The 16,649-nt window shown below is 50.6% G+C and overlaps 1 protein-coding gene across 1 annotated transcript in view; it reads left to right on the forward strand.

The window, feature by feature from the left end:
* Positions 1 to 16,649, forward strand: part of LOC147733753 (protein unc-13 homolog B-like) — a 1,057,263-nt gene that overhangs the window by 240,805 nt on the left and 799,809 nt on the right. The window contains exon 4 of the mRNA XM_086958318.1: positions 15,141 to 15,258. Coding sequence (XP_086814444.1) covers positions 15,141 to 15,258 — 118 coding nt within the window. The remainder of the gene's footprint in view (positions 1 to 15,140; positions 15,259 to 16,649) is intronic.

A 16,649-nucleotide genomic window follows, 5' to 3' on the forward strand; every position in this document is an offset into this window, starting at 1 on the left:
TCAATATTTCTCAAACTACTTGCTGAAGTGATTACTTGAATATATGTAATAAGGCATAAGTGGACACCAGAATAAGTGTTCAATTTCGCAGTCAGAAAGCTGATGAAACACATTGACTATATTGTTTTTTAAATATATTAATTGGATAATGAAGACTTAAGGAATCCAGCTACATGTGTCATTGTGTGGCAATATGAGGTGACAGTTTTCTTGAAGGCCTCCTGACTAAATTTCATTGTATTTTCTCCAAATGGCAGCAGCACCTTTTAGCAGCTGGTGCTGCTCAGGTTGTGCATCAGCTCATTGACTTCATAACCACGCTTTCCCTCTTTTAGGACCAGGTAGCATGTTTCAGAATAATTCCTCCACCAGCAACTTTGACCTTAAACTACAGCTTGCTAGCTGCCAGCTCAGATGAGGTCAAGCTATGAGAGTACATGTTACAAGCCCTACTCGATATTACAGGTGTAGTGGTTTCCAGTGGCTGGTCTTTCCATGCCATGCCATTCTTGTTGTGGTGCATCTTGCTCTTCACCCTAATGATCCTCTAACTGGATCTGTCAAACCTCCTCCTAAGTGCTCCAGGGCTCACTATTGTCTGTCTTTTGGGGTTTCTGGCTAATTTTGATCACCCTCTCCTTGCGTAAGGATTTATTCTAGACAAATGTGAGACTACCAAGGTAGAAGGATTCTGGCTCTTTTTTATCGCTCTCACCTTGCATAAGGAGTTAATCTAGACAAACCTTAAGGCCAGCCATGATAGATGGATTCAACTCTGTGTTCAATTGAAGATAAAACAAATCTGATGCAAAATGAGTTTGATCAAAAACCCAAAATTATCCTACTAAAAATGAACAATATAATGTTGGCACTGTGTGTGTGCCAATTAAAAATCAAAACACATGTTGCACCCAAATCTGTAGATTATTTTTATTTTATTACTTTCTAATATTTGTATTGTCATTTGTAGCAAAACATAGACAGATGGACAATCTTGCACAACAAGCGCCAATGTCAATACATTGGTAATACAGCTGCACAGAGACCAAAATATAAACAGGCGGCCTTTCATCCAGACTCCCAAGGACAAAATACGACTACAACAAGGGGTTTCGGGACAGCACAGCCTCAACCATATACTAATTTTCTCCTCCTCTTCGGGTTCCGCCCAATGTATTGTCAATTGTCATTTCTGATTCAGCCCCCATATAATCCAGCCCATAGAAGGCTCTTCACCAACTCCAGAACTTAGAAAAAGTATGGGGACACCCCTTACCCCAATAAGTCACTTTTCAGCTCCGATGTAGGTGTCCATCCCATTTATCCATTCACTTATTGAGGAATCTCAAAAGCACCCCAGTGGCTCGCTATGTCTCTCTTGGCCACCACTAACAGTCTTAATGTACTAAACAGGATTTTGAATCGGGGGAGATCAACATCATTTGGGATACTCAACAGGACGAATTTGGGATTAAGCAGGATCTGGACCTCTGGTAAACGGGAGAGCTCTTGAGTATTTCTGGTCCAGTAGGTCTGTCTGTATATGGGGCATTCCCATAATGTGCGCAAGAAAGAACCAATTGCCTCGGTTCAATGAAGACAAGTCCGGGTCGGTGCTTTGTCCATTTTGCATAAACTATTGCGATCGAAGTACACCCTGTGGAGAATGTTGAATTGTATGAGACAGAGGCGTGCCTTAATAGCAACTTCCCGTGTGTGCATCACTGCGGCCTCCCAGTCAATATTCTCAAACTCCCCCGGGTCTCATTCTCATCTCTCCATTAATTTAGATAGGGAGTCTGGCATGTTATTATGGATAGTGCAATATGTCTGGGATGCTGTCTTCTTACCCACCTTTTCCATTAGTAAGCGGCCCTCTAGTGGGGCATGTTCTCGGATTTCCATTGCACCTATCTCCTCTGCTTGTCTGGCATCATGGAGCCATGCATATTTAAGGAATTGGGATGGGTGTAGATGTGTGGTCTTCTGGGCACAGGAGAAGGACATGAAAGCATCTGCTTTAAGAATGTCTCCAATTTTAGAAATCCCTATAGTGTTCCATGTCTTAAAGCCCAGCAGTTTCCCAATTTACTTCAACCATGTCCCGGCCCATAGGAGCGTCTCTCTCGTGAGCCCAGCCCAGGATTGTCGCTCCACGACCCCATGCCACCAACGCCACTTGTGTCGCCGGCGCCAAACTGTGTGAGTCCTTCCCATAGTGAAGATATGAGTACTTTTCCAGCACCGCCCGTTCTGAAGATACATTTTTAATCAGGAACTGTTACTGTTGAATGATAACTGCTGTGTAATGTCAAACACAGGGTTTAAATTCAAAAAAATAAATTCTTTATACTGGAATTTGTATTCGAGAAAGCAGGGAAAAGGATACTTTATTAACTTGCAAATTTATTTAAATGGGTCTTAGATGGAACAAAACGGCGGTCTGAGTTTTGTAATGTAATAAGGCTAGAAATAAAGCAATACATTCTTATTGTATTTTTAAATAAAAGCACAAACTGATGCAATTAGAGGGACCGACATGGAAAGAAATAGGTAAATCTACACTCTGAGGTTTAGGACTTAGGGGCCGATTAGGATGGCGGACGGAAATGGGTACTGTCCGCCATGGTGGGGGAAATTTTACTCCCGGCTGCGCCGCGGAGATACCGCGTTTGGGATTAGGATATTCATGTGACGAAACTCCGACCGCGGCGGACGGTTCACAACCAACACCGTCCGCGGTGGACGGAACACAACCAAGTCCGTCCGCGGCGGACGGAGTTCAATGAACAACCACTGCCGCGGACGGAAATGACCGCGGAAAATAAAACATGTACCGCCATACCTGAGAATACTCCGTGGCCGCAATTAGGATAAATCCGCCCGTACCACGGAACGCACAGCCATCCACGTCCGCGGCGGAAACAATGCCACGAGAACCACAGCATCACCGCGGAAGGCCAACACGCACAACATCCCTAGCGCCGAACAAATGTCAGAAACTGCACCGCAAGTCCTAAGCAAACATACGAACATTGACAAGCCCCCCCCCCCAACACCAATCACAAGCCACCATGACACGTCCCAATCATCCAATAATGCACACACGTCAACACGCCCACCTACCACCTGACTCGCAACAACCATTGAGACACGACTACAAAATGACACCCACACACAACCACAATCCTTTGCACCACAGCATTGCTGCCAGCAAGAGGGCAAATCGAGAAACTGCTAACTCACATAAAATCACATAGAAGACACCCACCCACCACCCTACCACACCCACCACACAAACACCCACCACACAAATCCGACACATCACACACCACACACCTGCACCTCCCAACTCACACAACTCACACACTGAGCACCACACACCATGGCACCCAAAAAAACCCCGAAATTCTCAGAGACAGAGTTGAGGGTAATGGTAGATGAAATAATCCGTGTTGAGCCCCACATCTTCGGGGCCCAAGTCCAGCAGACGAGCGTGGCGCAAAAGAACCACATGTGGGACAGGATCGTCACTCGGGTGAATGCGTCGGGGACTGTGCCGAGGACGAAGCAAGACATTCATAAGCGGTGGCATGACCTGAAGACCAGGATCAAGGGCATCCGAGCGAAAAACGTCGCTAGAGCCAATCATACTGGCGGTGGCACACCCCCGGAGCCATTACCCTACACCGATTGGGAGGAGAAGGTGCTGGGGATACTACACCGAGAGAGCCTAGACGGACTTGACGAAGGAGAAGAGACTGGTGAGTACAAACCAAGCACCACGATCAGCACGACATGGTCAGGCTCACACAACTGAGGAGAAACATCCCCTACGCCCCAAACCATGCACGTTCGACACCAACTCACTAACATGTCCATGGCTCCCAACAGGCCCCCATGTTCACGGGGAGGGTGGTGGTGGTGGAGGGTGGGGTGTGTGAGAGGCCCAAACTACAACTCCCAACTGGCCCCCATGTTCACGGGGAGGGTGGTGGTGGTGGTGGTGGAGGGTGGGGTGTGTGAGAGGCCCAAACTACAACTCCCAACTGGCCCCCATGTTCACGGGGAGGGTGGTGGTGGTGGTGGTGGAGGGTGGTGTGTGTGAGAGGCCCAAACTACAACTCCCAACTGGCCCCCATGTTCACGGGGAGGGTGGTGGTGGTGGTGGTGGTGGAGGGTGGTGTGTGTGAGAGGCCCAAACTACAACTCCCAACTGGCCCCCATGTTCACGGGGAGGGTGGTGGTGGTGGTGGTGGTGGAGTGTGGGGTGTGTGCGACAGGAAACAGAAATGGCTACAAATCCATATAACCATGTAATGTCCAAATTACTGACCTGCTCGATCTTGTCCCTCAGGTGATCGTCAACTGACTGCGGAAACCAGTACCCGGCCGCCAGCCTCGCCTCTCACATCTACAGGACTCTCTGGTGACGAGGACACAGTCAGCTCCGGGGCGGAGGATGGAGCGGGACCAAGCACGCAGCCAGGGCCATCTGGCTCACAGGGACTCCCGGGACCGACCAACGTCGCATGTGTGACTCCAGCGGCACCTGTCTCTGTGATCTGCACAGTCCCCACCACCACCAGTACCACCAGTACCACCAGTACCACCACTACCACCAGCACCACGACTCCTGCCGCTGCCACCCAGCATAACCCACCGCGCAACGCTGGTCCAACGGCCCCACACACAAGCAGGGTGAGTGGGCCACAAACACAGGCAACGGGACAACATCCAATCAGGCGAGCCACACACCGCCGTGCAGAGGAGGAACAGCTACCCCAGCCAGTGGCACAGTCCCTACAAGCTCTTGCCAGGTGCCAGGCGTCATACGACCGGTCCCAGGCAAACGCTGATCGTGCACACCAGGACTCAGTGGACAACACCAACACCCAGCGCCAAATCGCTGGCATCCTTGGCCAGATGTTGCTGATCATGGGGCAGCAGGCAACGATGTGGAGTGAATGGGTTGACCGGAACAACCCCCCCCCCCTCCACCAAGTGTGGTAGCGCCACCGTCACCTCCGCCTCCCCCGCCACCTCCGCCTCCCCCGCCACCTCCGCCTCCGCCGCCACCTCCGCCTCCGCCTCCACCGCCGCCACCACCACCTGAGCCCCTGGCGACGGATGTGGCACATCAACAACCTGCCCTCCCAGCTGACTCTGTTCCAGGTCAGAGACGGAGGGGCCGTCCGAGTAAGAAAGAGGCTGAGAGCAGTGTTGGAGCGCCAGGCACACGCTCCAAGAGGGGACGACCATGACAATGTCACTGCCTGTGCCAGACATTCACCCAGCTAAGTAGCCTGTCCCACAGACAATCATTCCCACTGGTCTGCTGGACTACCCTGACACCCCCCAATGTGGCGTCAGCACGGACATTTCATCAGCCAATACCTTCAACTCCAACTCCCTCCACCCCACTGACTTGTAAATATTCACCAGCACAGAAGCACAACCTGTAAATAAATAGCATTAACTCACACAATGATGTTTTGCCTCCATGTTTATTCACATGATTGCCATCAGATACAGACGTAAACAGGTACAGGGATCATAGTCGTACATGATCATGGCGCTGCGGGAGTGACCTAGAGAAAACCAGAGACAGCAAACACACGTCAGTAAAGAGATTCACACACATCACAACACAATGCACAGCTACATTACACAAACCACAACCATCACACAAGCATGGGATGAGAGCACACACATCATGGACACTTCCATGTCCAAAGACATGAAGACACACATGTGCAACCATCACAAACAACACCCAGCTGATTAACCCCATATCCACACAACACCAGCAAACATACATGAGGCATTGTCAACCGCCACTAGAGGTAGATACTCACATTCAAGGGAAGTAGCGATCTATGAGCTGGCGCCTCTGGTCCACACCTTCCTCCTCACCACTATCCTCATCAGTCGACATGGGTGGGATGGGAGGCCGAGGCACACCTTCGTCTTCAGGGTCCAACAGCAGTTCAATGCCATTGCGTACTGCCAGGTTGTGGAGCATGCAGCAGGCTATCACGATCTTGCATACTTTTCCTGGTGTGTAAGGCAGGGCCCCTCCGGTCTTATCGAGGCACCGAAACCTGGACTTTAGCAGTCCAAAGGTACGTTCGATGACTCTCCGTGTCCTTCCATGTGCCTCATTGTACCGCATGTCACCCGCCGTCCTCGGATTACGTAGGGGACTGAGGAGCCAGGGCCGGTTTGGGTAAGCCGAGTCGCCTATGTAGGGGGATGACAGAGACAAACATCTGAAAAATATATGGTGGGTACCCCATGCAACACAGAGATCACAAGAGTACCCACTGCACACTCACCAACAAGCCACGCTTGACCGGGTCGCAGATTTGCCATGAGTCGTGGGACATTGCTGCTCCGCATGATGTGGGCGTCATGTGCGGATTCAGGAAATCTGGCACACACATGGGAGATGATGTTGTTCGCCAGGCACACCACCTGCACGTTCAGCGAATGAAAGTGTTTGCGATTCCTGAACACTTGTTCGCGTGCCCGTGGTGGAATCAGAGCGATGTGTGTGCCATCAATTGAGCCCACAACGTGAGGCATGTGGCCCAGTGCATAGAAAGCAGCTTTGACAGCTGGCAACTCTTCCGGCCGTGGAAAATGTATGTACTCATCCTTGTAGAGCATCATAGCTGTTAACACATCCCGAAGAACCGTGCTGAACATGGCCTGCGACATCCCCCCGGCAACTGCAACAGTGAACTGAAAAGTGCCAGTAGCGAAGAAATGTAGTACCGCCATGACCTTTGCAGTGGGTGTAATCGACCCAGGATACGTTCTACGTGGCTGCAGATGAGGAGACAATAGTGCCACAAGGTCCAGCAACCGACGTCGATCCAGCCGGAATTTCCGAATCACCTCCTCGTCTACCATATCCTCCAGCACAGTGTATGGCCGATGCACATTTGGAGCCCTCCTGTGTGGGACAGAGATGTAACTTTGGTCAACTTACAAACGACGCGTACGTGTAGAACTCCATCACATGTGTACCTTACTGACAAAACTTCAGTCATCACCCTAATGTTTCGTAGACACATCACAGACACTCATGCTACTGCATGCACACAAACGATAAGTGTACACACGCCATGTCATCAAGCACAAATGCCACCACCAATAATGATGTGCATACGGAAATGACATGCATGGTGACACAACGTACAAAACACATACACGGAATGCATGTGTACCACCACCACTGTAGTCACCTCGACACAACAAGAAACTGACAACAGATGCATTAATTGGCCACACAGCCGTGATGTACTGTGTAGTTGTGAAGATGTAACAACGTCTGTAGGGTCACACCCGACGTCAACAAGTACAAATGCACATCTGTTGCCCATTATGTGCCGACCGATTGCCATTGTATGGACACACATGCTGTATTGTATGACATATGACCTTTCCCAATCACGCTCACATCCCTCATGACACAACTGCACACAACACATCACGGTGCAGCGTCTGACAAGATCACATAATTGGCGCCGCCATGGCGGTGCTCAACTTCCGCTACTTCCCAAAGGCCATATGCGGCCAGCGTCCCTCTCCCCATTGGCTGCATGTGCATGGACCGTCACGGGCAGACATCGGCGACCGCACGTGCAAGCCTCAGGCACGGATGCTTCAGTTGCAACAATGTACTATCACTGGCGCCTCCATGGCGGTGCACGTACTCAGCGGGGGAGGTGCAGGCCTATACACCCTGTAGATGTAGTCAATGGACATGCCATTTCATGACCCCCCTTACAGTCACCTTGCATCATCCACCGTACACCGGCCGGAGCGGCCGGGCCTAGGACGACCGCCGTGCCCGGCCATGAACAACCGCCGTGCCCGGCCATGTTCAACCGCCGTGCCCGGCCATGAACAACCGCCATGCCCGGCCATGAACAACCGCCGTGCCCGGCCATGAACAACCGCCGTGCCCGGCCATTAACAACCGCCGTGCCCGGCCATGTTCAACCGCCGTGCCCGGCCATGAACAACCGCCGTGCCCGGCCATGAACAACCGCCGTGCCCGGCCATGGCGGTTGTGTTCATGGCCGGGCACGGCGGTCGTCCTAGGCCCGGCCGCTCCGGCCGGTGTACGGTGGATGATGCAAGGTGACTGTAAGGGGGGTCATGAAATGGCATGTCCATTGACTACATCTACAGGGTGTATGGGCCTGCACCTCCCCCGCTGAGTACGTGCACCGCCATGGAGGCGCCAGTGATAGTACATTGTTGCAACTGAAGCATCCGTGCCTGAGGCTTGCACGTGCGGTCGCCGATGTCTGCCCGTGACGGTCCATGCACATGCAGCCAATGGGGAGAGGGACGCTGGCCGCATATGGCCAATCGCAAGTAGCGGAAGGTGTGCACCGCAACTATGGGCCAGTCATTGGCCCATTTCACGATCACGCTTCCAGGGCTGACCAATTGCTGGCGACGTATGCCACTGACACGTGCTGAGGGCCCTATATATGTGTGTTGGCCAAAACGACGCTTCCTACCCTGGGGACCAGTGCTGCCTGTGACCATCACCTCGACCTGCTGCTGCTGCTGAGCTGACCACCGACTGCTGCCTGTGACCATCACCTCAACCTGCTGCTGCTGCTGAGCTGACCACCGACTGCTGCCTGTGACCATCACCTCGACCTGCTGCTGCTGCTGAGCTGACCACCGACTGCTGCTCTAGTGCCATACACCGTGATCTTGCCATGTCGAGAGGCAATGAGATCCGGTCTCGACCCTTCACCGCCGCGGAGCTTGATGTCCTCGTGGACGGTGTACTCCGCAACTATGGACGCCTCTACGGCGCACCAGGACGGGTGGTAAGTGCAGTGTGGGACATGTTGGTGTGCATGAGGGGGCAAAATGATCTTGCCAATTTCTATCTTAGCTGTGTAGTGTGGCCTACACATATGTTCCCGATTGTGCATGGCTGCTGACAGTTACGTCTTGCCCCTATGTGTGTCACAGGCCACCTGTCCACTGACTTTAACCCTTTTGTCTTTCATCATGGTAGGTCAAGCTGCACCTTCGCAAGGACCTGTGGAGGAGCATAGCACGGGAAGTACGGGCATTGGGGGTGTGCAACAGACGACATACACACTGCCACAAACACTGGGACGACATTTCCAGGCTGAGCAAGAATGTAGCTGAAGTAACACTGGGCCTGATTCCAAGGACGCCCCGTCTGGCCCGACGCTCCATGACCCCTCTCATGCACCGTATAATTGCAGTGACGCATCCTGAACTGGCCGAACGTCTGAGTGCCGATCAACAGCAAACTAGCGGTGAGCATACTGTCTGTGTAGGAAACTTGTGAGTGCTATGCATGTATTGGTGCCCAGACACACTATTGAGTTCCGTGTTGCGTACGTATGCCTGTGCTGCCATTTTGGTCCCATTGGGTGGTACTCATTTGACAGCCAGGTCCGCCATGTTGACACGCCACTTGCTTAGTACTTGAGTGTTAATGCACATCCCCTAGTGGTCCATGGCCCCATGCCAGGAAATGTGAGGATGACTGGTAGGGGTGGGCCATGTGCAGGATGTGGGCTCCTAAACCTTTGTCTGCTATGTAATTTGGCTATCCTGTTCCTTCTGTACGTCAGTCTGCCCATGACTCACACATATTTTCTGTGCATTTCAGCTTTGACAGAGGACACTCTGCCACAGACGGTGGAGAGTAGCCGAGGAAATGAGTCCGGCTCAGACTTCGCACACACGCAGACTGACACGGAGGAGGCCAGCGCCGGAGAGGGGGACAGGACCGTCCCTGAGGACTCGCATGTGGAGACACCATCGTCCTCCTCGTCGGACACTCTTGGTGAGCCTGCACTGTTGTCACAGACTGGGAGTGGGCACTCATCACCTTCTGTCGGAAGACAGCACACAGGGCCCACACTTCCACCAACTGCACGATGTACTGTTCGTGGCCGGAGGAGTAGGGGGAGCAGAGTGGCGTTCGGTGCAGGCACCGCTGCCCCTGCCACGGTGAGCCAAAATGCACTGTGTGCTGAGGCAGTTGATCTGCTGCGACAGCTGTGTGTGGGGCAGACCAATATGACGAATGCTTTCCAGGACCATGATAGGAAGTTGGGGCAGGTGGTGGCATTCATGGAAGGGATGCATGGCGATCTTTCAGGTCTACACAGGACAGTGCAGTCATTGGCAAGCAGTGTGTCGTCTGCAATAGTTCAGTCGAATGAACAGGGTGCTACTTCTGTTTCCCCATCTACACCGCTGGATGTCTCAGGGGGTAGTGATTATTGTGAGCAAGACTCAAATAAAGGTTATTGCACTAGAAGCAGCGTCAGACAGCACGTCAGGGCACGCAGGGCACAGACCACATCCCCTAGATCACCTACATCTGTTCACGTAGACGACGTCAGATGCACTGGAGTACACACACAGGATCCACAAGTGTTGTTGGAGGACATGCCTTCAGGAGCTACACAGGCATTCAACACAAAAGGTACTCCCAAGGCATGGGATACTCACATGTCCATGGACTGTTCCTTGGACAAGGCCAGTCAGAAGACTAAGGCACCTACTAAGAGCAGGGAGACTTCCAAGATCAGGCCCACAGCAGAGGTAAGGGACACTCCCAAGGACAGTGAGAAGGCTAAGGCACCTACTAAGAGCAGGGAGACTCCCAAGAGCAGGCCCACAGCGGTCGATAGGAACACTCCCAAGGACAGTGAGAAGGCTAAGGCACCTACTAAGAGCAGGGAGACTCCCAAGAGCAGGCCCACAGCAGAGGTAAGGGACACTCCCAAGGACAGTGAGAAGACTAAGGCACCTACTAAGAGCAGGGAGACTCCCAAGAGCAGGCCCACAGCAGAGGTAAGGGACACTCCCAAGGACAGTGAGAAGACTAAGGCACCTACTAAGAGCAGGGAGACTCCCAAGAGCAGGCCCACAGCAGAGGTAAGGGACACTCCCAAGGACAGTGAGAAGGCTAAGGCACCTACTAAGAGCAGGGAGACTCCCAAGAGCAGGCCCACAGCGGTCGATAGGAACACTCCCAAGGACAGTGAGAAGACTAAGGCACCTACTAAGAGCAGGGAGACTCCCAAGAGCAGGCCCACAGCAGAGGTAAGGGACACTCCCAAGGGCATGGACACACACAGAGAGCAGGTGTCTACTGGAGACAGGTGCACCACAGACGACAAGTCTGCTGGCAGGAACAGGGCGGCGAGCAGGGCACAGGCTACATCCAGAGACAACACTCCACCTAAGGATAAGGCACCTCCTACGGACAAGGCATCTAGCATGGACAATGGCGCAATCAAGGACAGGCATACTTCACCCCTGGCTGCACTGAGGCTGATGTTTACTACTGGACGCCAAACTAATGTCTCCGCGGCGGAGTCCCCCCATACCTCCACTCCCATCCAGGCCACTCAGAAGCAGAGGTGGGTGTCCCCTGTTGTAGCATCCCCCATTACACATCATTCCGAGTCCAGGCGGCAGGCACAGAGCAAACGACAAGCAGGCTCCAGCACGTCCCCAGAAACCAGATCCCCGGCAGCAGTTGCTCCACCTATGCTGGGTGGTGATTCTTTGGAGTCCCCGCCACTTGCCAGTCCAGTCCTGTCCAGGGTGCACTCACACCTCCATAAGAAACGCAGACACACACCATTGACACCTGCCAACCCCGATTTGGCTCTAGATGACCTATCACCAGCTCCCAGGCCCACCCTGCCTCCTGGCCCATACAGCCCTGTGGCTCATCATTTCAGTTGTCCCAGTGGCGCTGGTGCAGTTGACTCTCATGTATCAGATGGTGGCACAGTGTCAGTTGTGCCCTCTCCTGTTGCACGTCCTGGCAGTGTATCTGGGTCTATGGCTCACGTGTCAGTTAGGAGATCTGTGGCTGTGTTGCACACTCCTGTTTCTGGTGCTGCCAGTGTGTCTGGGTCAGTGGCTCACGTGTCAGTGACTACATCTGTGGCTGTGTCTCACACTCCTGTTGCTGGTGCTGCCAGTGTGTCTGGGTCCGTGGCCCATGTGTGTGTGACTCGGGCTGTGACTGTGTCTCACACTCCTGTTGCTGGTGCTGCCAGTGTGTCTGGGTCCGTGGCCCATGTGTGTGTGACTCGGGCTGTGACTGTGTCTCACACTCCTGTTGCTGGTGCTGCCAGTGTGTCCGAGGCAGGTAGTTCACGCAGTCCCCCTGAGTCTGTGATGTGAGGTGCTGTACACTTCACTGAAATGTTACTTCACATGGTGTGTCCATTGGGAACTGCGTGGCACTCTTGTGGTTCCTGTGACGGGTTGGTAGGGACACGTAGTTGTGCAGCCTCTGATGTACCTGCTGTGTACTGCACTATGCCCTGTTGATGCTCTGATACTGCATACTGCCCTCTCGTTACCTGCCTCTATTGTACCTGCTCTGTTATGCACAATGCCCTGTTGATGCTCTGATACTGCATACTGCCCTCTCGTTACCTGCTATGATGTACCTGCTGTGTACTGCACTGTGCCCTGTTGATGCTCTGATACTGCATACTGCCCTCTCGTTACCTGCTATGATGTACCTGCTGTGTACTGCACTGTGCCCTGTTGATGCTCTGATACTGCATACTGCCCTCTCGTTACCTGCCTCTATTGTACCTGCTGTGTACTGCACTGTGCCCTGTTGATGCTCTGATACTGCATACTGCCCTCTCGTTACCTGCCTCTATTGTACCTGCTCTGTTATGCACAATGCCCTGTTGATGCTCTGATACTGCATACTGCCCTCTCGTTACCTGCTATGATGTACCTGCTGTGTACTGCACTGTGCCCTGTTGATGCTCTGATACTGCATACTGCCCTCTCGTTACCTGCCTCTATTGTACCTGCTGTGTACTGCACTGTGCCCTGTTGATGCTCTGATACTGCATACTGCCCTCTCGTTACCTGCCTCTGATGTACCTGCTCTGTACTGCACAATGCCCTGTTGATGCTCTGATACTGCATACTGCCCCTCTCATGTGCTGCCTCTGATGGACCTGTTCTGTGCAATGGACTGTTGCTTCTCTGTGCCCCTCTCATGTGCTGCCTCTGATGGACCTGTTCTGTGCAATGGACTGTTGATTCTCTGTGCCCCTCTCATGTGCTGCCTCTGATGGACCTGTTCTGTGCAATGGACTGTTGATTCTCTGTGCCCCTCTCATGTGCTGCCTCTGATGGACCTGTTCTGTGCAATGGACTGTTCATGCACTTGGCCCCTCTCATGTGCTGCCTCTGATGGACCTGTTCTTTGCAATGGACTGTTGATGCTCTGATACTGCATACTGCCCTCTCGTTACCTGCCTCTATTGTACCTGCTCTGTTATGCACAATGCCCTGTTGATGCTCTGATACTGCATACTGCCCTCTCGTTACCTGCTATGATGTACCTGCTGTGTACTGCACTGTGCCCTGTTGATGCTCTGATACTGCATACTGCCCTCTCGTTACCTGCTATGATGTACCTGCTGTGTACTGCACTGTGCCCTGTTGATGCTCTGATACTGCATACTGCCCTCTCGTTACCTGCTATGATGTGCCTGCTCTGGTGCCCACTTTGCCCATGCTCACGCATACACTGTGATTAAACCCCTATTTTGTGAAATAAAGGTGGTCTATCAAATCTCGTGGTTTTTCGTTGTCATTCCTGCTTGCGTACTACAAATGTGTATTCGTATTTGCTTCTCATCAGTGGTTACGGTGACATGACACTCCCCCTCCCTACGTCACGTCCCTTGCTGGTATTCACCTCCAGACAGCCAATGGTTTGTGCCTTACCTGCGTCGTCCATAGTAGGCCATGACTAGGACGTGGTGGATCGCGAAGAGCATCGGGAAAGCGTGTAGCGCAGGGTCCATGGTGGTGGTCAGCTTGCGGTGGGTATCTCGGCTATGTCACCTGTGTTCGCTGTGGGGATTCCGACGTGTTCAGACAGGTTGTTTTTCCGCTGCGGTTTTATGTGTGTTTTCCGCCATCTTGATTGGGGGGACGGTCTTAGTCGTCAGTACGTACGGCGGTGCGTCCGGATCTGTTACGTCCGCCGCGTGGTCGTGTGTAGTTGGCCGGCGGAGCGTGCTTTTCCGTCGCGGACGGAAATTTGACAAGTTTTCCTATCCTGATATGGCGGACGGAGTATCCGCGGCAGGCGGACACGGAAAAGGCTTTTTCCACCTACTCACGGGCCGCGGTGGCTCTTCCGTCCGCCATCCTAATCGACCCCTTAGTATTTACTCAAGCAGTTCAAACAAATGTCACATCTAATACCCGTCAACCTTTGCCAGTCGCACTGCCCTCATCGAAATTGTTTGTGAATTCCGTTTTTCACTACACAGTTGGTATTTCCGAATGCATAATTGTAAGCATTGTACAATGTTGCCACGGGAAATGCCACCATTCTGTGAAATGGCACTATTTTGTTCACATTTTATGCTCCAAGGGGAAATTATGTTCCCTTTGGAAAAACATATTTCACCATAAAGCCCCACCATATAAAGTTACCTACTAGTTCCTGAACGGGATGAAATCTCGGCTATTTCCAGAAAGAGAAGAAGGTTAAAGAGAAGTTTGTGAATACCTGCATGGCTGTGTATTTGTCATTGTTCACAAACTTAAAAGTCAAACTACACCTTAAAACACCCACTAACTACCACTAACGTAGGATTTACTTTCGCTTAATATACACCATCGATCGTGGGATAATACAAAACAAGACTACTACATTTCTGACTGCAAGGTCTAAGTCTACAAATTTCTAGCTTACAAAAATCCATCTAATGTGTGTGAAAGTCAAACAAACATTATACAATTAATTTGTGGATCGGTCCAAAGTGTTTATACTTTTCCTGGAACACTATTAGGAAATTGGCAAGTGGCTGGCAACATAAGGAAAACTAACCAGGGTAAAGGTGATGTTTTCTCCCAATTTAAAAGATGGCTGTGATCTATTCAGTGCATTATAATGGTTTCACATTTAAAGTTACAGAGTCTAGCAATTTCTTTTATGTGCTGTAGCTTGCTATTTATGACTTGCAGAGAATGTGATGATATTACCCACATTTGAGCTCTAAAAGTTCAGTCTAGTCTATGTTTGTGTATTTGTACAGTGACATCAGTGAGGATGAAGACAACTTTGTTGTAGAACTATGGAAAAAATGCTGGATATGGGACAAGCTCTTAGGCAGCATATGTATTCACCTAAACACTGTGAAACGTGCAGAAGAGGTAAAGTATTTGTGCTTATCTTAATGCATTAATTTATATGGACAACATTGTTAGGGTAGACTGAAACTTATGAATGTATATCAATTTGTATAGAACTTCTGTAAATGATTTTGTAGAGGAAGGCGTGAACTTCTATCGCTTTGGAGAGGGAAGCTTGGTTAGGAAAACGTTAAGTAGAAATGGTTCACGAAAAGCAAAAACAGTGATGCATTTTCCCGTCGACCGCTGATGAGTGATTGTTGAATACACAAAATAAATAAGTCCTGCTCTTTAGGCAGGCCCATTATAACCTGTTTAGCTTAATCCATTTATCGTGTACTGCTGCGTACTGCCTATTTACTCTCTAAATTAGCTTGCACTTGCAAATCAAACCGATTTTATGTATATGTATTATTCCATCTCCTACCTACAGCGTACAGCGTTGCTTTACTGTGAACAAACATTATTACAAATGTGTTCATGTGTTTGATCTACCATTGTCTCATCTACATAAATATAATTTGATCAAAATGATGATTTAATTAGGTCGAGGAATGTGGTGTACTCTAATTTCGAAAAACGGAGTCCACTTCCCCCGATATTGATATTATAACCATATTTTACAACTCATTTGGGCTGCAAAACCAAGCGACCAGTGGCTATTTTGACTTTTAACCTGTGAGTGTTGAGCACTTTTTAGGTTTCGGGTTAGCCAAGACCTTTTGATTTTACTAAAATGTTTATAATACACTTACATATAGGGGCTTTCAGCCACCTCTCTTCATCCATTGGTTTGTTGGTATGTGATTCCATTTTGTTTTCTCCCACAGCAGCACACATCCTTTGGCAGTGGGGCGCTCTACATTAACTTTACTTTGAGTGACTGCATTTTGTTCTCTCACAAAGAGCATATCCACACGTAAACCGGTTCTCTACAGCGTCAGTGACTTTGATTTCACTTTGCAATTACTTTAGAGTGACATTTGTATTTAAAGACTGATGTGAAAGCAGGGAGAGTCTGATGTACATTCCATCTTTATCAGAACCTATTTCCTGACAACGCTGTTGTAAATTCGTTTTGGAGTGTTTTGCTTTTCTCTGGGGTGCCCGATCTTTCAGGGGACCCCCAATCCTTTACCTGGAACCCATCCTTCCCAACTTCAAAGAATATCTGTGAGATATGGGAGACTCAAGGGGCCTCTCATCACTTTGTGCAGGGAGTGCATCATTTTGAGTTAAGCCTCTGGCATCTCTGAATGCCATTATTTCACACCACACGTGATTGTGTACATTTGAAATTGTTCTGCATATAGTTATCCTATTTTTACTTTTTTTGTTTAACTCCTTTTTTCTCTACTTTCTTTATTTTGTCTTTCTTTCTTTCTTTCCTTCTTTTTTCTTTCTTTCTTTCT

This window comes from Lissotriton vulgaris, chromosome 2_1 (assembly GCF_964263255.1).
Source record: "Lissotriton vulgaris chromosome 2_1, aLisVul1.2, whole genome shotgun sequence".
In the NCBI taxonomy this organism is placed as follows: Eukaryota; Metazoa; Chordata; class Amphibia; order Caudata; family Salamandridae; genus Lissotriton; species Lissotriton vulgaris.